General features: G+C 44.2%; 2 protein-coding genes across 6 annotated transcripts in view; one reads left to right on the top strand and one right to left on the bottom strand.

Annotated features, from left to right (window-relative positions):
• Window positions 1–1236: 1236 nt before the first annotated feature.
• On the top strand, window positions 1237–4548 carry LOC110467708 (pinopsin). The gene is made up of 5 exons (XM_021524966.3): window positions 1237–1764; window positions 2322–2504; window positions 2944–3089; window positions 3262–3501; window positions 3913–4548. The coding sequence occupies exons 1-5, from the start codon at window positions 1425–1427 to the stop codon at window positions 4048–4050; spliced, it is 1047 nt and encodes a 348-aa protein (XP_021380641.3). The 5' UTR covers window positions 1237–1424; the 3' UTR covers window positions 4051–4548.
• A 2043-nt stretch (window positions 4549–6591) lies between these two features.
• Window positions 6592–22223, bottom strand: part of TEX14 (testis expressed 14, intercellular bridge forming factor) — a 34045-nt gene continuing 18413 nt past the window's right edge. For 2 of the 5 annotated variants that reach the window (XM_085557055.1, XM_085557057.1), the window contains 18 exons: window positions 22086–22189; window positions 20999–21078; window positions 20135–20383; window positions 19447–19547; window positions 19032–19145; window positions 18585–18675; window positions 17771–17861; window positions 16428–16490; window positions 15305–15429; window positions 14428–14618; window positions 12272–12323; window positions 11705–11776; window positions 10917–10994; window positions 9252–9363; window positions 8994–9089; window positions 8246–8352; window positions 7778–7838; window positions 6592–7596 (listed from right to left, as the gene is read on the bottom strand). In XM_085557055.1, coding sequence (XP_085413181.1) covers window positions 7560–7596; window positions 7778–7838; window positions 8246–8352; window positions 8994–9089; window positions 9252–9363; window positions 10917–10994; window positions 11705–11776; window positions 12272–12323; window positions 14428–14618; window positions 15305–15429; window positions 16428–16490; window positions 17771–17861; window positions 18585–18675; window positions 19032–19145; window positions 19447–19547; window positions 20135–20383; window positions 20999–21078; window positions 22086–22189 — 1824 coding nt within the window. In that variant the 3' untranslated portion in view covers window positions 6592–7559. Of the gene's footprint in view, window positions 7597–7777; window positions 7839–8163; window positions 8353–8993; window positions 9090–9251; window positions 9364–10916; window positions 10995–11704; window positions 11777–12271; window positions 12324–14427; window positions 14619–15304; window positions 15430–16427; window positions 16491–17770; window positions 17862–18584; window positions 18676–19031; window positions 19146–19446; window positions 19548–20134; window positions 20384–20998; window positions 21079–22085; window positions 22190–22223 lie in introns of all 5 variants that reach the window. The other 3 variants (XR_014949402.1, XM_085557058.1, XM_085557056.1) reach the window with 3 other exon arrangements.

Genomic DNA, 22223 nt, shown 5'->3' with positions numbered 1-22223 from the left:
GTTCCCAAGCCCTGTGCATGTATTGCCAACTTCTTTTTTTTTTTCTGTTGGGAAGCAATGGAATCTCTGGAAACTTACAGTTTACTTTTCCAAGTGACGATCCTGTTACACCTTGTTACACCTTTGATATCGAGGGAGGGGGAGATAAAAGAAAAAAAAACAACATTCATAGGGGTTTTTTAAATAACTCAGTATTTGTAAATGCATCCTGCAGATACACACGGATTTTATTTGAATGCTGGCAGCCTGTCAAGCCGGATGTTCCCACTAATCCTTTCTGGTCCAGCACCTTAAAACCTGCTTGGGGTCTGAGCTTCCAGGGAAGCTCCAGGAGCACCAGGTTGGCTGTGCCTCCCTTTTCTGGCAAAGTTCCTTCCACTCCATCCTTTTTTCCAGCCTATGAACCTGGCTGATGCCTGAGCTGGAGCAGGACACGTGTGTGTGGGTTCCTTCACTTTGTACCCCAGTCTTTTCTAAGTGGACACTGTCCCTCGTCCCAGCTGCATGCAGAGTTGGTGGTTGTCATGCCAGGCCTCGTGAAATGTTTGATACCAATGTTTTGCTACCATGTGAAGGCTGCAGAAACCGTCCTTACCTGCATCCTGAGAGACTTTTGTATTCCAGTATTACCTATCTGTGTACTTTTGGTCAGATTTGTTAATATTTATAATGAGAACCGAAAATAAAAAGGTTAAAAAATAAAAATTGGAAGAAAAAAAAAAAAAAAAGAAGTTGATGCTGGTGGTGCAGCTTTTGAATTTGGGTGGTGGCAAGGATTTGGGAAGAAATGGTTTTAAACCAGAGCACTGGGGGATGTTTGGTCCAATATAGCATAAATACTATATATGTATTTATAAGTATTTGTAAAAAAAAAACATATATGGAGATATATGTATATATATATATATATACATATATATATATATATACATATATATATATATACATATATATATATATACATATATATATATATATATATGTATATATATGGAGAGAGAAAATACATCTATATGGCCCACTTAAGTATATATACTGCATGTATATTTATATTTATTTATGTTTAATATGTATTTAGTAGCCTTGAAGCCCAGCAAACCCAGGGCACAGGGAATGATGTCCAGATCCAGGTGCCAAGGCTGGGCTCACAGGAAAACCCACCTGGAAAGCACAAAGAAAAAAAAAATACCTACTCAATTAAATGATGCTCTGTTCAGCCCTCAGATTTTTGTTTTAAGTCACTCTTTATCCCCTCGGGAATAAAGAGCTGATTATAAAAAGCAGGAGGGGAGGACAAACCCTTCAGATTAAAAAAAAGCTTAAGGTATTTGAAAGCCAAGCTGCTCTGGGGCACGTCAGCCCCTCCAGCTCTATAAAGGGGCTCTGCTTTTGGGGGACTCACCTAACCCAGGTGCTGCTGCTCCATGGACAGCACCCAGGAAACCCCAAACAGCAGCACCCCGGGGCCTTTCGATGGCCCCCAGTGGCCCCACCAGGCCCCCCGGGCCACCTACGTGGCGGTGGCCGTGCTGATGGGGCTGGTGGTGGCCTCGGCCTCGGTGCTCAATGGCCTGGTCATCGTGGTGTCCATCAGGCACAAGCGGCTGCGCTCGCCCCTCAACTACATCCTGCTGAACCTGGCCGTGGCCAACCTGCTGGTGACGCTCTGCGGCAGCTCCGTCAGCTTCTCCAACAACGTCAGCGGCTTCTTCGTCTTCGGGGAGCGGCTCTGCCAGCTGGAGGGCTTCATGGTGTCCCTGACGGGTAAGGAGGCCGCTCCAGACCTGCCGTGACGGTGCTTTCGGGTTTAGCAGAAGGGAGCTGGAGGTGGCTCGCCTCCTGACATCGACACTTGTGGGACTCGTGTCCTTCAGCGCTTGGTTAGCACAGGGAAGGGTTGGGGAGATGGCTGGCTGTGCCACGTCACCACACGTCCAGTCTGGGTCTTGGCAGGGTGAGAAATGCCACCCGGGGACATTGTTTGGGATGCATTTCATGGGGGGTGGCTGCTGTGCACCAGGGACTGGAAATGGCACAAAACTTCTCCTCGAGGATACTCTGTTGTAACTAGGAGGCATCACAGCCACCCATTGCCAGCTTCACTTCTAAGGACCAAATATCACAGTTGTCCCTGCCGTGAGGGAAACAATGCCAAAATCACAGTTTTTAATTGCCAAATATCACAGCTGTCCCTGATGTGAGAAAAAAACATCCGACTCCTCGTTCAGATAATATTTACTTGAACTAAATCATCATCTACCACATCCCAGCACAGGCAGCAGGAGCTGTTCCTGAGACACAACCCCTGCTGTCCCCCCCAGGCATCGTGGGGCTGTGGTCCCTGGCCATCCTGGCCTTGGAGAGGTACCTGGTGGTCTGCAGACCCCTGGGAGACTTTCGGTTCCAGCACCAGCACGCTGCCAGTGGCTGTGCCTTCACCTGGGGCTGGTCCCTGCTCTGGACAACCCCACCACTCCTGGGCTGGAGCAGCTACGTGCCTGAAGGTAGGGGAGATGTGCACCAGACTGTACCGTGTTGTCTTCTTGCACCTTGTTTTCAAGCCTGGGGTAGCTGGAGAGTGTCTGGGCTGGAGTCTAAAGGGTTAATCTCTCCTGTTAATACCTCCTCCTTGCTCAGCCAACAGTCCTCTCCTGGAGGCTGTTCTTTGGAAGTTCCCCATCACAGGACACTCTTCCTGGAGCCAGGAGCTGCTCTGGCTGCACACACCCAGCCCAAACCCGCTCTTGAAGGGGCCTGGCACAACTCAACAAATCACAAAATCACCGAGGGCATCTGGCCAGCCCAAACTCCCCAGTGGCTGATCTCCAGACCCTCAGGGATGGACACATGAGGTGCTCGGGTGGCATGGCTGTTTTAGAGCCCATCCTTGAGCCCTCATCCAAGCCCTAACAGCTTTAGGCTCATTCCCAACCTTTATTCCAGGCCTGAGAACCTCCTGCGGGCCCAACTGGTACACGGGTGGCAGCAACAACAGCAGCTACATCCTGGCCCTGTTTGTCACCTGCTTTGTGGTGCCCCTCAGCCTGATCCTCTTCTCCTACACCAACCTGCTGCTGACCCTGCGGGCGGTGAGTGCGCCCGCGCCGCTCCGCTCCCACGGCATGGGGAGCCTCAGGGCGGGTTTTGGGGACAGCCAGAGGAGCTGGCTCCTCCTGGCACTGCCACCAGGGCTCCCAAGGGATGGGATGCTGCTCCAGAGCTGCTGCCAGGCGTCTCCCTCTCTCCCAAAATTCCCCGCAGGCCGCGGCGCAGCAGCGGGAGTCGGACACGACGCAGCAGGCGGAGCGGGAGGTGACGCGCATGGTGGTGGTCATGGTGGTGGCCTTCCTCACCTGCTGGCTGCCCTACACCACCTTTGCGCTGGTGGTGGCCACCAACAAGGACATTGTCATCCAGCCAGCCCTGGCATCCCTGCCCTCCTACTTCTCCAAGACGGCCACGGTTTACAACCCCATCATCTACGTCTTCATGAACAAACAGGTGAGACAAAGCTCCAAAGAAACAAACCAAGCTGGAGAACAGCTCAAAAATCCTGGAGGAACCATCTGTCCTACCTGGAAGTGTGGTCACAGGCTCGGGTTTGCTGTGTAAGCAGCAAGGATTTGGGAATAAGATGGAAAGGGAGGGAGCAGCCTGCAAGCCTGAACAAGAGCTCATTTTCCACTTCCATGGTTTTATGGGGTCAGGCAACTTAATGTTGGCTCACAAGCTGCTCGTTGAAGGCACAAAGCAAACAGAATGAAACTTTTATTGTCCATAAACCACAAAGAGTTGGGCTGGGAATAGACAGAGATCTTTCCCAAAATATAACCAGCATCCAAGCTGCCGGGTCTCCAGGTGACGCCGGATTTCTGCTGCCACAAATAACCTGTCCCTCCCTTCCCTGCCCAGTTCCAGAGCTGCCTGCTGGGAATGCTGTGCTGTGGTCACCACCCCCGGGGGATGGGGAAAACCTCTCCAGCTGCCCCCAGTCCCCAGGTCGCTGCAGAGGAGCTGAGGAACAAGGTGACACCATCCCACCCCGTGTGACAGCTGCCACGTCCTGCCTGCACCACTGCCAGCTCCAGGATCTGCCTGTGCCACCCACAGCAGCACAGAGGGGCTCGGGGTGGGGCTGATGGGGGCCTCTCAGAGGTTGGAGAGGTCCCCAGCGACAAAAAAAAAGAGATATGACAGTGTCTTAGTGTCTTGTTGCAGGTGAGGAGCCATCCCATCATGGGAGAAACTGCAGATTTCCACCATGCCCCTCTCCTAAGGAGCCCCCTCCCTCCCAGCCCCTCACCTTGGAGCCTTTCAAGAACACCAAATAAAAAATGAACAGCAATTTTTCCTCAGTGCCCAACATCCCAGGTGGCTGTTTGGCCCAGAGTCAGGTGGAACATGGTCTGTCACCATCCCCTGACAGACCAAGCCCTGCCTGCATCACCTGGTCCTGCTGGGAAGTTCAGGGAGATGCTGCAAATCTGGCATAAATCCAGCAGGGATGTTTAGGAGCCAACTGTGTTAATAAACACTGATAAATACGGAGCAGTTCATCTGTTTTATTGGCTGATAGAAGGTTTGACAGAAAACACATCCCCTCCTGCCACCAGAGCTGGCACATCCCTCGTGGCAAGTGCCACAAACATCACTACAGACAGCCAGGGAAAAAAAAAAAAAAAAAAAAAACAGACAAAAAGTTAATTTTCTTTTTTTAGAGTTAAGGCAATAAGGGAAGGTCTGGATCCACTGATTTCCCAGCAAGGGTGAAAACACAAATGGTAACAGGCCCCAAGGCATAGCAAAGACCCACCAACAGCAAACAAAAGATGCCAAAGCCTGTAAGGATAAAATAAAAGATAAAAAAAAGCCTCCACAAGCTCCACAGCTTCACACCTCATCTTAAATCTCCAGTCCTGCTGTTTATCTACCCCAGCTGCAATCACAGGTCTGTTTTTGGAGGCAGATTCTGCCATTCAGGAGCCCAGGAAAGGCTTCTGAAGGTGATATTGAAGACAAGCAAGTCAATGAAACTGGGTTTCACCCAATTCCTCTATCTCTAAAAAAGCCTGCCTGCCTTCAGAGTTTTTTACAGATTTCTGCTCCTCAACCCTTGAATTGCTGTCAAAATGAGGTGAGCCACAGCCAGGCACCCCAGCAATTTGTACTGCCATGAGATTTGGGAGACTGAGGGTTTGGTTTTGGTTTTTTTTCCACTGAGATTCTCTGCTTCAAACCAAAAATAAAACAAAAATCCCCAAACCAGCCCAGTACAAAGGAATTAAACATGTTGGAGCAACCTGGGCTACTGGAAGGTAGCAGAGGGGTGGAATTATATAATATTTATGGTATTTTCCAACCCAAACCATCCCATGGCTGCATGACCTGGTGTGGGGGGACAGGACACCCATCCCTGTCTCAGCCTCCCTCTCTCCTGCTGTGCAGACCAGCTCAGCTCACAGGGCTCAGAGAGGAATTAGAACAGCTCAGTATCACTGTTTTAATTTAATTAATTGGGCTTTCATTCTCTGGGAAGCTGAAAACCAGCATTAGATGGGTCCTCTGATCTCCTCTGCTGCCTTGCACTGGCCCTTGTTTAATTGTTCCTGTTAATCACAGCTTTTGTGCCCATGCTTTATGTTATCAGGATGATTTACATCCATGCTAAACTTAAATCTGGGAAAGTACAAGCAGCTGAGGAACTGAAATCTCTGCTGTGTTCTGGCCCCGATAAGGAGATCAGACAGGCTATGGGGCTACTTGAAAGGCCCTCCACCAACAGAAATAAAAATTCTCCACATTAAGATTAAAAAAAAAGATAGGGAAACGGCTGACAGTCTGCTCACCATTTGGTCCCACAGATAAAATAGAAGAAGAAATGCAGGAAGCTGAGATTTTTCATGTGTTGTTATCCATGCAGGGATGGATAATTCTGTGCATGTGAAAATCCCGTGCTGCTCTCTGCCACACTGCTGCAGCCCCACGGGCTTTGGCTACTTTTTATTTCATTGAACAAGCCTGAAACCCAACAAAAACACTGCCCAAAAAGCGAGAGGGAATGACCCTCAGTTATGAGTCACAAGCCACACAAGGACAGGATCACAAAATAAAAATTTGCAATTTCACTTTCTTCGCTCTCTGTCGCTGCTGCTGACACAGCCCCAGGGCCGTGGGGAGCAGGATCTTGTTCCAGCAGCTCCTCCCAGGAATAAAAATCCTTCTGCCTGGAGAACAAAGTCCCACACGGAGAATCCAGGTTGGTACAAGTCTGGGTTCGAAAATATGAAACTTTTTATTTTTTTTTGGACAGAATTGTGTCAGAGCCTGGGGCGAGGCCCGTGCTAGGCCTGAGGAGTTTCTGCTCCAGCTCTGTCACTGCCGCCACAGCACAAACACAAGAAAGATTTTTATTTTCTCTTGATCTTTCCTCAGAAATCTCCCTCACCTCTGCAGCATCCTCCCTGGAGCAGCTCCCTGGCCGTACCACGGGCTGATGATGGGAAGCAGCATTAAAAACAAGTGAAAAAACCCCAACAAAACAAGCCCAAAAATGAACCTCCAAGCCAGAGAAAGAACCAAAGGCAGCACAAGAACCTTGGAAACTTTTATTCATGTTGTTAAACCAAACAAACAAGTGCAGAATTGGAGCACTTCCTTGCAAAAGCAGGAAGGAAGATGCAAAACTTGACACTCCCGAAAATGTGCAAAACCAGCTCAAAGCCCAGGTAACAAGACAACCCTTCACTCCTGCACCTTGAACAGTATTTACCACAAAAAAAAAAGTGTTAAACATGAAATTGCTGTGCCCATCAAAATTCTCATCCAAAACTCAATTATATCCAGAGATCTTGGTGTTTTTTTTTGGACAAGGCCTACCAAAAATGTGGTTGAATTAAATACCAGGTACCTTCATAACAACCACATTTTTTTCACATTCTTGTCTGGTGCTGGCAGGGAACATATTGCTGCACTTGCAATCTCTGGAGAACACTGCCTTTTCCTCATTAGCTTTTTGCACAGCAATTAATCCCTTTAATCAGTCAAATCAGTTCAACACTAGATCACAAAAGCACTAAGTAAAGCGAAAACAAGAAATTACCTTGTTAAATTTAATGAGCAAGGAAAAACAGACACTACATGGGCTGTAACACTCCAGCATGGAAACATTTCAGTGCCTCAGCAGCACCAGCAGCCCACAGAATTACAATCATTTTGTCTTTAATCTGAAAACTGCATAATGCAACAGAGCAAGGAATTCTTTAGCTTATGAAAATGTGCACGTGCACATACAATAAAAAGCAGTTTCATAAGGATGTGACAGTAAAAAAACAGCTCACTTCTGCACACTGACACTGCCTGGGCATGCAACAATGGCATCAAACCAGTACAAACCATATCAGAACACAGAGAATTAGATTTTCTTCTGAACTTGCTGCTGCTGTTAATGAAGTCTGAGCTTTACAGGTGTTTATGTGGCCAAAAAGGGCTGTAATTCACAGACTAAACACAGTGCAAGCAGCAGCAAGCAGGTGATGGGTAGAACTTATTCACTCTGTGTTTTAATCATGGAGAGAGCTCTCATCCAAAACAATTATCCTGCAGGGGACAAAAAAAAAAAGGGAGTAAAAAAAGGTTAGGCAGTTGTTTTTTTCTAATATAAAGTACAAGATGAAGGGAATGGGATTTCACAGTGCTTCTTTTTCAGGGAAAACAGGAATGCAGCTCATGCCACAAATAAATTTCTACCACAATTCCAGTTTAACTCACAGAGTCTCACCTGAAGGGTGGACCTGAAGCCAGCTGCTGCTGGGGGTGGGATTCCTGATCCTTTATCTCATCTAAAAAACAGGGAAATTCAGCTCAGAACATGAAAGCCACACAGAGACAGCAAGTGAATCAAGAGCTACAGGTTCCTCTGCTTGAATCTTTCAGCCACATTTGGAATCAGAGCCCAGTCTCAGCTCTGCTGCTCCTGCATCACCCAGGAGCTTTGTGGTGATCAGAAAATCAGAAACCAATCTTGATTTCCATCCCTGAAGCCCAGTCCCAGCTCAGCTCTGACAGAAAACAGGGGCACAGCTGCTGATGCTGTAACAATCTGTTATTGTAATGCAATAACAAGCACAGTGATGTCACCCCCAGGCTTCTACATTTTAAAATTACCATCAATATTTCCAAAAGTAACCAGAGATTTGGCACATTTCAAACTTTGGGTGCATCCAGCAGCTCTACAGACAAAGGGCACCTGCTGAAGTCCCTGATGCTCTGCCTCCAGCCCAGGCTCCTCTCTCCTCTACTCCATTCTTCCTTCCAGCATCTTCTGGATCCTGCAGATCCTGCAGGCTGGCAGCCCTTGAATGACAGAGTTTTTGTCATTTTGTCATCTCTTTTTTTTTTTTTTTAACAGGATGAAACAGAAAATTTTGATGTCAAACATGAGAATTTCTCAAGTTCCTTGGTGAGACAGAAGTTAGGGACCAGTTATGAGCACTCACTGTGCAGTTGTTCAGTTACTGGGCTCTGAGCTTTAGTTCTAAGAGGAAAAACAGTTATTTAGGATGTGAATGTTTTCCTTAAAATGACGTTTAAATTACTTCTGTCACATTCTTCAAATTTCCTAATATGCTGCCATGAAAGCACAGCCATTTTCACAAAATCTTCTTTATAAAGAGCTTTCATGACTCTGTTCTCTTAATGCACATTTTCTCTGTCTCAAAAAATTCCCCCATTCTGTCAAATTATCTCTGATTTCTGTGAAGACCAAGCACTGCCTCCCAGGGCTGTTGAAGTATTTGCTTTCCACCTACAGGAAGTTGTATTAACAAAACATTCTTTTCCCTCTCAGTTTAGTAGGAGAGTTCACATTCATGTCTCCAGGCAAGTTCCCTGACACTCCCTAAGGAGTCACAGCCCATCTTCTGCAAAGTTCTCCACAGATCTGTACACAGCACACAAAATAAACCCTTCAACACAAATATAAATTATCAGCTCACCCAAAAGTGTGTCCCTGAGGTTGTTCTTGGATCTCCTCATCTCCAGGAACTGCGTGGAGCATTCTTTCCAAAATATCATCGAGACTGGAGTGAGCCCTGTTAAATAAAAGATTCCAAAGTGATGGTGACAAGGTTCATGCTGCAAATTTCCAAATAAAACATTTGGCACTTAAAAGTTTTCTGCAAACATTGAATCTTATTAAAATTCTAAGTCTTTGTAACTCAAAGCCAAACATGCCTTCCCATCCTTTTCCATACCTTTCTGTATCCTCTGCTAGATTAAATGACTCCTTAGTCCATGAACTCTGATTTGCCTTCTCATTTTTCTCAGATTCTTTTCCTCTTTTTTCCATTTGAACTTGATCAAGAGCTATTCACACAAACAGCAAGATTTTAGTATTAAAGTAAGATAAATAAAGACATTAAAATTTTGTTTTCTTTGCTGCACTTGGGCAATTTCCAGTTGCCCACTTCTCAGTCACTCTTTCCTCAGTCAGGCCTGATTTTCTACCAGATGAACAAATTCCCATTATCTGCAGTCAAAGGTGGCCAGCAGCAAGGCCCAGATAAATATTTCACTCCAACACATTTCCAGATTCACAGGACTCTACATTTTGTTTCCCACTGAAATGAAAAATGCATGTGGAAATGAATCTTTAATCTTTCCCCTTCCAATCCCAGATATGGGAGAGAAATCCAAGGGAGACCTGAGGATGACAGCTTGGTTTGCCTATTTATCAAAATCCATTGGTTTCCCCTTAAAAACTTATCAGCAAGTTCTGCTCCCCACAGAAATCAAGGTTAGGGTTGGGCTTAGGGTTGAGGTTGAGCTCCAGGAACACTGGGGCTGGGAAGGGCACCCCATGGTGAATTTTCTGATCTGGAAATTCATGGTGATGGGGTTAAATTTAGGTTTGGGCTAATGGGGAATATTTCAGCCCCTTCTGCTGGGCTGTGATAAGCAGGAAGCACAAGGCTGCCACAGAAAATGGGAGTCTGAAATAGCTGTGCTTTATGCAAATCCAAGAAAACCACAGTGATTGAGCAGCCAGCAATAGCCTGCTGCAGTCCTCTCCCCCTAAAAACAAGAAGCTCCAATGAACTTCCATCCCTCAGGAAAAGATTTAACAAAGCTGTAGGATAACCAAACATGTGCCAGCATCATTCTCAAGTGACTGTGTTATTGAGCTTTTTACAGACTTAACTCATGTTCTGCATTTTTTTTGGGTTTTTTTTTTTTTTTGCCTTTTTTTGTCTGCTTCTTTTTTTTCTACTGCTGCTCACTTTGTGACTCACTGGAGGGGAAAAAAAAGCACAGCCTATAAACATTTAGGTTTTCTGCTCCTCTGACACGACTTGTTGTACATCTAAAAATGATTCCCACTTAGCACCATTTGCATTTGCAGCAGCACAAAGATTCACCACTCTGCTGTCTTTGTAACAGAGCAGGAAATACAATATTCATTACCCCAGTGGAAGCTATTTTCTTCCTCTATGAAATCAGAGGCATTATTTCACGCTGGAGAATTAGGAACATTAACAGGTAGGGTGCACTGGCCACTTTCTGAACTGAATCACCCTCCCAGAATGGAAACTTCAATGGATTTGACATCACCTGCCCACCACCTCTGCTCCTGTGGCTGTTGCCACCTGTGTTGGAACACAGCACAAGCCACAGTGGCATAATAAAAGCAGAAAATTAATTCTCCTGCTTAGACCTGCAAACCTCCCACAGCAGCTCCCCGTGGACTTTGGAGGGAACACACAGGGAAAGGCAGCAAACATTGGTGGGGGCACCAGGCTAAAAATTGCAGCTTATTGTTACAGCCGAACACACAGTGATGAGGACTCAGAGGCAGTTTGCAGCGAGGCAAAAGGAATTTTCTATTTTTAATCTCTACTTTGGGACTGTTAGCAACCAACCATTCACTTGCACTCCGGAGTCTTGCAATCCTATCCCTTCCAAGTCTGGAGTGATGGAATCTTGCTGCTTTAAGTGTTCTGTTAAAAACAGCATTATTTCCATATTGATCTAGGTTGACTATACACTGAAGTATCATATAACTTTACCCATCCAACCCCAGAGGAAAACCTGCACATGATTTACAATTATTTTATATATTACCCTACAAAGTGCCCCTGACCATCATTAATGGCATCACTGATGGTGCCAATCTTGTTTTGGTGAATGAGTCAGGATGGACATTTTAATCACCCCAATGTCTGGTGTTAATTTAGGAAGAGCTTGGTGATGGATAAGCAAAGGAAACTCTTCCCCAACACCCTCCCAGTGAAAACCACGCAGTTTTTACACTTTCTGACTGGAGATGTGTGTGAACAAAAGAAGAAATGTAAATCAATGAGCTCTGCACAGACACCTGGGGGGTGCAGCTGCCTCCTCTAATGAGGAACACAAATTGCTCCAGGACACCTTTGAAAAATTCAGTGTACACCAAATTCCTCTCCGTGTTAAACTCCACCTGCACTCAGTGTGCTGGCAGCAGCAGCAAGGAAACCACTCAGAGAAATGCAGAGGCTTCAAGAACTGCCAGTTATTTAAGCTGTTGATCATTTAAGCTCTTGATCTTCCTAATAATTGACTGCAACTAATTTGGAAGCTCCAGTGTATTTTGGCAGTGAATGGTTTGGGAGAAATCCTGACTGAGCACAGCTGGAAAGCCTCCCACAGTTTGGGGTGAAGTGCCTCTTACCAATTTCATCCAGCAGCTCTTGGGCTGGTGGAGGCAGCTCATCAATGGAGGGGGGAGATGCCTCTGAGAGTGCTGAGACAGAGAGAAAAAAATTCTAGTTAATTAGCAGTGATTAATCCTTAATAACTGTGACATAAGCTTACACTCTGATAGCATCTTGCTTACATATTTCATTTAACACCCTGCACGGGCCTGGCTCATTCATATTTTATCAAATTTCCCTAAATAATTCCATAATGGAAAAATCATTTCGAGCCAGACTTGCACATGCAGCTCTCAATGCTGTATCAGAAATCTGAGGCCAGTAATATTTACACTTCAAACAGAGGTTGATTTAGAGGTCAGAGTTCTTAGTCTGCAGGTGCAAACACAAAATCCATAACCTAATTAGCACCAGCAGTACATGGTTGAGTGCTTAGCTATTTATCCCTCAAAAAACAGACATCCAATGAAATGCAGTGGAGGAAAAAAGGAAAAATAATTAATAGACTGCTGAATTTCTTTTCAAATCCATTTCTCTGTTTATTGAACCATTTATTTTGGCTGGGGCTGGGATAAAAGACTTACCAGGTGCCTGCCTGCTGTTCCTCAGGGATGAAGCAACTGGTGGCAACCCAACCTGTGTGAGATCAAACAGAATTAAATACAAGAAGTTAAACTGAAAAACTGCTGATGTTCAATCCTCCCCTTCAACATCCTAAATCCAAAATAAGGTAGAACCTTCAATTAAAGCCTGAGCTGACCATTAAATTTTAAACTAAGATTTACAATCAGTCCAGAATATGAAAATAGAGTAAGACTAATGTGTCAAAAATTTTCCTTGGATTGCTGTGCAGTCATATTTTAGCTGTGAGATACCATCAGCTACATAATCTTTTATTTCAACACTCTGAATGGAGAATTGGATGGGAATTTTCTGACTGGAAAGTTCCAAGATTTTTTCGGTTCCCATTCTCTGCTTGGGATCTTTCACTATTAAAACCAGGCACATTTGTTCATCAGAAGAGCCCTCCCCAAAATTAAGAATTTGTAACCAGAGGTAAATCCCCACTGCCCTAAAAGTGGCACTATGCACTTAATTCTAGCATAAGATTTTGGACAAGAAGTGACAGCATCAGCAGGGCCACTCAAGGCAACTCTGCCCTGTAAATGAATTTAATGAATTCCAAGTGTTCTGGCACTGGAGCAGCACGACACAGACCTGCCTGTGTCAGGTCAGCTACACAATGAGCACTCGCTGCTGCCGTGCCTGAGCAAACTGATTCCAGCTCCGAACCCCAGCCCCAGCACTGGGAATCATCAGAAAGGTGAAAAGGCAACTGGTTTATATAAAACTGCCTGCACAGACAATTTGAGGTAACGCTGCGCCTCAGGAACACCTTCAGTGCCCAAAGGATGAGTGGAAATTGCTGCAGGGACCTTGGAAACTCGGCACTCCAGAGGGAGGGGTGCTGACATTGGGCACATTTAATGTGCACACAAAGGGAAAACCCCGATCAAAGGGCTCATTCAACCCACTGAGTCCATTCCGGACTCTGGCCGGAATCTGGACCGGGTTTTCCCTTTGGCCAAGACCATTCCAGACTCTGGCCATAATCCATTCCTGGTTTTCCTTTTTGCTGAGTCCACTCAGGAGCCCAGCCAAAATCCGGTCCAGGTTTTGCCTTTTGCCGAGTTCATTCTAGACTCTGCCCAAAATCCGGTCCAGGTTTTGCCTTTTGCCGAGTCCATTCTGGACTCTGGCCAGAATCCAGTCCTGGTTTTCCCTTTTTTCTGAGTCCATTCCAGACACCGGACAACATCTGGTCCAGGTTTTCCCTTTTGCAGAGTCCATTCTAGTCTCCGGCCATAATCCAGTCCTCATTTTCCCTTTTGCCAAGTCCATGCCAGAGCCCAGCCAAAATCCAGTCTGGCCTTTCGCTATTGCCAAGTCCATTCCAGGCTCTGCCCAAAACCCAGTCCAGGTTTTCTTGTTTGCCAAGTCCATTCCATACTCCGGCTGTAATCATGTCCAGGTTTTCCCTTTTGCAGAGTCCATTCCAGACTCCACCCATAATCCAGTCCTGGTTTTCCCTTTTTTTTCCCAGAGTCCACTCCGGATGAAATCTGGTCCACATTTTCCCTTTTGCTGAGTTCATTCCAGGCTCCATCTTCAATCCGGGTTTTCCCTTTTGCCAAGTCCATTCCAGACTCCATTTTCAATCCGGGTTTTCCCTTTTGCCAAGTCCATTCCAGACTCCATCTTTAATTTGGGTTTTCCCTTTTGCCGAGTCCATTCCAGACTCCATCTTCAATCTGGGTTTTCCCTTTTGCCAAGTCCATTCCAGACTCCATCTTCAATCTGGGTTTTCCCTTTTGCCAAGTCCATTCCAGACTCCATCTTCAATCTGGGTTTTCCCTTTTGCCGAGTCCGTGGGAATCCAAGATTCCGAAGGCTGGGAGGTGGAAATTCCCCACAGCCAGGCAGGGATGGAGGCAGGAAGGGCCCCTTGGAGAGAGGCCAGCAGGCACCAGCAAGAGGAACCCAAACCTTTGTACCATCAGTGCCTTGACATCAACCAGGACTTCACCACCAGAGCCACGATTCTGAAACAAAGACCTACAAGCATTTCTCTACTTGCATTTCTTTTTAATAAAAATACTGTTAAAAATATTTCCGAGGAACATTAAAGGAATATTTAATATTTAAAGAAACTCCCGGCCTAAGTTATTTTCTGACTTACAGGCTCTTTCAGTGCAAATGGGCAAACTCTTGGAGCCACCACTGGAATTTCCATGCTCCTCTCCCCTTCACAGGCTGTGGTGAAAGTCTGGAACACTGTGGAGGAGGTCTCTTGAGAGCCACAAAAGGAAGAATCTGAAGAAAATTCACGGCACTGTTTGTATTTCTCAAAGGCCAATGGAAATTTTTCCTCTAGAATTAAAAAAAAAAAAAAAAAAAACACGGGGGAAAAGAAAAAAAAAAGACAGCAAAGCTGGAGAATTATTTTTGGAAGTTTTGTATCTTTCGCACATTTCAACAGAAGCAGAAAAATGTTTAAAGGGAATAAGCATTTGCACAAGAAACTCTTGAGAAACTGTTACCCATAAAAGACCAAACTGATAACCCAGGAGTTTCACCCCAGACAAAACTTTGCCAACTGAGGAATTCCAGCCACTGTGTTACACCAAATTAATGAAGCACAAAGCAAATTTCAATTCATTACTCTAAAGCCACTCCAGCTCAACAAGCATGTATCATGCTATTTAACTTGTTATAAACATTCAAACCATACTGAGTGCTTATTAAATTGCCTTTAAAATGCTAAAACCCACAGGCATCAGTTCAATTTTAAATTACTTAATATCTGACTTATGAAGGCTGCCAATATCTTCCAGAGACCTTTCTGTGTGCCTGTAAATTCTCCTCTGGGCAGTGAGATTCCCAACAAACAGGAGCAACAGCATTTCTTGTGCAAGCGCTTCTGCACAGAGAAACGGAGCTTCACCATTCACCTTGGTGATTTTCTACACCCAAAAAAATCCTGGCAGAAAGGTCTGGCTGGCATGAGAGGAGAAATCACCCCCTGTGAATCCTCTTTTTCCCCCTCCCTGCATTACCTGAGCCCAGGGGGGTGCTGACACTGGTGGGAGCGTGGCTCAGCCGAGGCGTTTTACACTCCACTCCCCTCTGGAAGTTCTGCTCACAGGGGATGCTGGACAAATCCTGAATATCTGCCACGGATCTGAATTATTGAGAGATGTTCTGACAGTTAGAATAGCCACTTCTTGCACCTGTGAATCAGCAGATCTTGACATTTGAATCAGGGGTCTTGAAATTTTAATTTTCGTGCAGTTTTATTTAGCTGACTGGAATGGAGGGAGATGTTCCCTTTGAAACTTCCCACAGGAATCTTGGGAGGCCCAAAATCACCATCCTCAGGAAAGTTGCAGAGGCAGAAAAGGTTAATTATTTGCTTCCCTTTCCAGGATTTTTTTAAATCACCCTCCTATAAAACCAGCTCAGGAAGCTGCTTCCAGAAAGGGCAGGAACTCCAAATGTGAACCAAAAGGTAGAAAAAATTCCCCAAAACCAAGGGAAAACCTCGAGGGTTAGGAAAAATTAACGAGCCATTCATTAAGACTAAATGTAGGCCTTGGGAGCATTTAAAAGTATAATTCTGATAAACTGAGACTGCTGAAGGCACTGACACAAGTGAAAAAAATGAAATCCAAATTGATCAAATTTTGGGGAGATACACCCTGGATTCTATCATCCTCAGACACCTCCTGTAAATCAGTAATTTGATGCAAATCTCCATTAGCTGTAAATATAAATTAACTTCATTAGTTTAATCACAAACATACTCTGCTAATTTTTTTTCCCCCCCCTGAAAATCACAGGACTATTTCTGGAATAAAATTTATTTGGCTCCACACAACCCATTTGCTCTTTAAAGTGATTTTATTTCCCTGTGCCATATGGAGAGAAGAAACGAGGAATCCTCACACTTTAATGGGAAGAAGCACACCCAGATGAACACCAAGTTAATTACTTCAGAATATGAAAATATTTCCAGCTAAGGACAACTCTTTTTTTTACACCAATCTCACAACTTTTCACAGGAAAACACGCTGGGGGAGTTTTCTCTTGGGCTGTCCCATCTCCCTGTCTTGCACCAACACGAAATTTTGGAGTTAATGACCAATTTGCTGGAGTTTTGCTATAAAATGTGGCTCTTACACATCTTTTTCTTGGCATTCTTCCTGTGGCTCCCACAGCATCGCTTCTCGTGCAGCATCCAGACTGAAATGAGGGAGGAAAGGTCATGTTCACCCTCAGAAAATGATGGAAATAGAAGGATTTGGTTTCCTTTCTCTCAGGAAGTTTAAGCACTCAGAGGCAGACTGCAGCTCAGAAACACTTTTTGCTTAAAACCTTAGAAAGTGGGGACTGGTAGGAGAAAAATGTCATTTTTAACAGATTAAGGATTCATTAAAACTTCCAACTGACATTTGCGGCTTCAGAACAAAAAGTGAAATTAAGAAAATTAAGTGAAATTAATAAAAATTAGGTTGAAATTAATAAAATTAAATACAGGAACTCAAAACCTAGGTAGGAATACACACCACTCCATCATCCCTTGATCTGCCTCAGATTGTGACAAGCCCACTCAAGGTCAAAGAGGATTAGGCAGATGCTCAGAGAGCAACATTCCCTCTGCCCTGCTGCCAAAAGTGAAGGGAGCAACCAAAACCATGCTTTTTTTACCCTAAAGCCAAGTGATTTCCACTGCTGGTGCCTCCCTTTGGCCCAGGGAACTCAGCTCCTGGGTGGGGAGGAGCCCTGACAGTCACAGCCAACTTCTCCCCACGCTGACAAAAAATTGACAGGAAAACATAAAATATAAAACACAAAACATAAAATATAAATATATAAAATTATAAAAATAAAATAAAAATAAAAATAAAAATAAAAATAAAAATAAAAATAAAAATAAAAATAAAAATAAAAATAAAATATAAAATATAAAATTAACAGGACAAAAAAAACCCCTCCTGTTTTTCAGGAGCCAGCCAAACCTCCAAGATTTCAGAGACTGCCAAAGCTGATGTTTCCCCCAGGCAAAATCCAGTGAACATTCCTGCACTGGGCTGATCCCACGGGACTGGGAAAGGCAGGATCGTCCTGGCACTTCAGCTCCACAACCAAAATTAAAGCAGACGACTGAAGCTTTAATTTGAATTATCTCTGCTCTGTTTCAGGCTGTGGTTTATCAGTGGAAAAGGAATTGTGATATGGACATGGCTTTTTTTTTTTCCTTTCTTTTTTTCCTGTTTTAGCTCCCTCATTAAGGCAAAAAAAAAAAAAAAAACCACCAAACTCTGCAAATGATAAAACCCCTTGAGACCTGTGAAAATCCCTTTTTGTATTTTCTTAGCAAGGAGCTGAGCTATGTAGATAATCATTAAAAACCACCACTGGCATCATATTTGAATATTAGATATATAAGCAGAATTAATGAAGAGAGCACACTTTAAAAGCTAATTTCTGCCTGAAGGAACAATGAAAATGAGTTTTTCTACCTGGCTCCAGGCATTTGGCTCAGCTGATTCACTCCCAGCTTGTTACTGCCACAGCTCTGTGGTGTTGTGCTGCAGAATAGTATTTTTCCTCCTGAATACAAATAACAAATGTTCCCTGTTACTGCCTTTTGCAAGCACAAAAGAAAACAACCCAACTCATTGAACAGGAAATTGTGACTTTATTAATTTTTTTTTTTTTTGTCTGAGTTCTTGTGACCTTTGTTGTTATCGAGAGACAAATGTGTTTTAAAGATGCATTTTCATAAACATGGCACAGCTGCCAGACAGGCACTGAAGCACTGGGGAATATCACAACATTTACAAATCTGAGCTAAAAGAGACAACAGAGTAAGGAAACAATGATTCTTCCATTATTCTGCACACGCACTCTGTCAGCTCTCACTGTTTTTAAGCCCAAGATCCTCCCAGCAATGAGAATATTAATGTGTAAATACAACTCTAATTCAGTTTCCAGCACCACAGCAAGTTGCATAAAAAGATTAAACTTCGCCCCAGGGTAAAAATGAAAAGGTTTCAAACAAGTTTTTTTTGGTTTGTCTTTTTCACTGAAACGCAGCAAGTACATGAACACTGCATCTGAAATTATTTCAGGCACTGCAGTGCCCAAACCAAAATCCTAAGTGTCCTGAACTCTCCCAAAAAAAATAATAATTTGGGAATAAGAGGAAAAAGAGATCAGTTGAGCCTGAAGAATGAAAGTCCAGCCTTGGGACAGGAGAGCTGCTGGCAAAAATCCCAACGCAACGACTCCGTGTCCCTGACTCAGAAGTGCTTCAAGGAAAAGGACATTTACCTGGAGCCTGAATTCCTGATGCTGCATCTCCAGGTAATTTCTGCAAAAATCCTGCACAAACAGCTTCTGCTCTGCCCTCAGCGTTTGAGGTCTGAAAAGGGGAGAAAGATAAATTAATTCCATTTTTAACAGAGCAGCTGCAAAGGGCAGGACAACCCTCCCAGGATGATGTTCCCAATAATGGGAATGGAGAAACTTCAGGAGCTCATCAGCAAACAGCCCAGACTGGATTTAGCAGTAAAATAGGAAAGTTTTGTGTCTTCCAGAAATTAATGAAGATTAATTTGCTTACTCTTACTGAAATCTTTATTTGGAGGTACTATTTTGAAAGTAAAAAATAATAATGGGGAAAAAAATCTCCCATTTTCCATATCTCTCTTCAAATCAAATGGGAGCACAATTAAACCACATGTTGTGTAACTTATGTCCAAAAAATGTTATTTTTACCTCTGGTTCTGACCTTCCCTCAAGAGCAGAAGGAAGGAAATAATCAGGAGTGAAGAATTCTTCAGTCACATCAGGAGGTGAATTAAGGGAACAATGTAATTCCCTTGAATGTCCCTGTGAAAGACATCATCACCTGAGATGATCCCACCCTCTATTAATAAAAAAAAATACATATTCCAGCCAATAAAAACCGCTGAAATTCTGAAATTCTATTTAATTGTTCACTGACTTTCAACCCAATTCCTGCTGCTTGCATTACCTTGGTGGTTTTTAAAACAAAATAACAGGGAAAAAAAAAAAAAAAAGGATGAAGGAGGAGAGGAATTGTTACTCAGATCAGCTCAGGATGCAACACCAGGCTAAACTTTTCCATGATAAGTAGCTGCCACTAAATTCCCTGGATTTCTGTACATACTCTAGAGAGATTCTCAGCTTGCTGAGGAAGGACTGAACTCTTAGGAATGGATATTCCAGACTCTGCTTGCTCATCTGGTGCTGGGGACTGGCAGCTCCTCCCTAGGATGTCAGAATGGAACAAAATTATTAACTAAAAATAAAATTAAAAAAAAAAATAGAGATGTGAAGTGAGTGATCTGAGGCACTGCTGGAATATCAATGAGAGCAGACAGTGACACTAATTGTCTGCCAGGAACACGGAGAAATAATGACATTTAAATGCTCACCTCGTTAATTAATCTAAGCAGGGGAACCTTGCCCTGTTCCTCTGTAGAGAACTTTTTCAAAAGCTTTACCCACTGAGCTGCTGCAGAAAAGGCAGCTGTGTGGTGAGACTGGAAGAAATAAAAGTGTGATAGCACTCGCAAGGGTCTGAAAGCTTTGGGTTTCTCATGCTGATAACAATAATCAGTGATGATGAAGGTCTCCAAGCTCATTCCCTCCACCTATTAACACCTAATACTCATCTCTATTTATGCCCATCAAGAGTGACTGACTTGCTCTGAGGGCAAAGCTCTGGAAGATAAAATGGACAACACTTGTTAAAAAAAAAAAAAAATTAAAATAAAAAAAGCACAGAAGCCGGAATCTGATTGGAAATGGAAGGAGACAAAAAGAGAACAGAGCATTTTCTTCTTCAGCCTCACCTGTGGAAGTCCTGAGTGCAGGCTCCAGGTCACTGTCCCCAGAGTCAGTTCTGTCCTCCTCCCAGGGCTCACCTGGCTGCCACCCACACCTCTGCTGCTCCTGGATTTTTGGGGCTCTGCCAGGGACAGGCTGGGGGGGTTCCCTGACACTTTCTGCTTCACTTTCAGACGTGCATTCAGTGGCAGGGTAGGGACAGCTGAGCCCCAGCCGACCTGAGGCCACTCTCCTGGCCATTTGCTTGACTTCAGCTACGCAAAAAGAACAGAATTAAACAAAATTACCACTTCACGCCTGAAAGAAGAGATTTTCCAGAGATCACTTGAGCTAACAAGGATCTGGGCCTTCAAAGCAGCCCCTGTGTTTCACTGTGCCTGCAGACTTGGAAATGCTGAGGTTACAACTGGCAGCACCATGAAAAGAGCTAAACACTTTCTTTTCTTTCAAATAAAGCTCAAAACCTGCATAAATTGTCATGGACAGGTCTCTCCAGGAGCAGGTTTTGTTAGTTTGGTTCTCTATTATCCATGCCCGTGCTGCCATCCACTGGGCACTGCCATCCCTGCCATTCCTGATCCACACCCTGCCCAAAAGCAGGAAAAAATCCCTTCAGCTCCAGCAGCCAAACCACCTCAACGTGCCTGGGATTATTTTATGCCCAGAATGTGCAAGACACAGGATCCCACTCACTTGGGCTCCATCCAAAAACAGCCTCACAGAGCTGCAGCAATTAAGGCACAGGGACCTCTCCTTGTGTGCTGAGTTTAATGCACTGCAGCAAGATTTCTGATATTAATGCTGATTTAACACTGATTTAACACTGATTTAACACTGATTTAACACTGATTTAACACTGATTTACTCACTCCTCCATCCCGACTGCATCACCCTCCTCTTCTCACTGCTTTTTTTGCTGCAGAATTTAGCCCTTGGTTTTGAATGGCACCTGCAATAAATGATTATGAAATGCACAAACTATTTTAGAGCCCGAGCATATTGTGTCAAGTATTCCCCAGCCAGGAAAAGGCTCCAAGTTGTTTTAACATTAATTAGAGCACGTGTGCTCTCAGCCTTTTAACAACCCAGCAGAACCAGCAGATTGAGCTGCCAGGAGCTTGGAGAGCACTGATTTTTTATTATTTTATTATTGAATTACTTTAATAATTTAATTTTTTTATTATTATTATTATTTAGGTCTATTCTAGATTAACCAGACAAGATGTACATTCAACTCTGCATCTCAGAGGTCAGCTGCCTTCAGATGCTGCAGCTCCAAAAACACACCATGGGTGATGTAGGGATTGTTTTATTGAGGTCACAATTTCAGACCTGGACAATGATTCTCTCACCAGAGTTCACTCCCTGACCTTCACTGACCATGAAATATTTCTGTTCTAACCTTTGCCAACAGGTCTTTCTGATCCAAATGGATCATGGATTAATTCTAAAACTGCAGCAGTTTTTTTGATTTGACCAAACACTGAAAGAAGTGTCTGTCTCCCTCTTTTCCAACACGAATCTGCACAAGTTTTGCCAGGTCACTTCAATATGTGCTTTCAATTCCTGCTTAAAAACACAAAGAGATGACATTAAAAAGTATTTCTGCTGGGAACTGATGGAGGCTGTGCCCAGAGAGGAGAACCTTTATTCATACCTTCCCTGATTGCTCTCCTTTTGGAGAGTTTTGGAGTTTTTGGAGTTTTGGACCACTGACCTCCATCCCAGAGGCATGTGAAATCATTTTTAACAGCACTCCTTAACACAAAGTGCCCTGTCACAGCAGCTCTGCAGCTGACAGTGACTCACAGCAGGCTCCTCTCTGCACAGATGGCTTTTGCCTTACTGAGGAACATTTAACGCCAGCCTTGATCCTGATGTGCCTCCTCTGACAGCGACTCTGCTCCAGATGAACCTGTCAGAATTAACTCTTCTATGAATAAGATCAAAACTCACCACTTCTCCTCTTCCCTTCCTGCTGCAGGCTGTGAATCAGCTCCTCTCTGACACTGCAAGCTCAACTCCTCCTGGCATCTTGCAGACACGTGTGGGAGGAGATGCTGAAAGGAACCCAAGCCATGATTCAGCACGCCC

The sequence above is a fragment of the Lonchura striata genome, chromosome 19, assembly GCF_050655825.1.
Source record: "Lonchura striata isolate lonStrDom1 chromosome 19, ASM5065582v1, whole genome shotgun sequence".
NCBI classification, from domain to species: domain Eukaryota; kingdom Metazoa; phylum Chordata; class Aves; order Passeriformes; family Estrildidae; genus Lonchura; species Lonchura striata.
The sequence above is the reverse complement of the archived record's forward strand: the minus strand, read 5'-3'. Positions and strand labels throughout refer to the sequence as shown.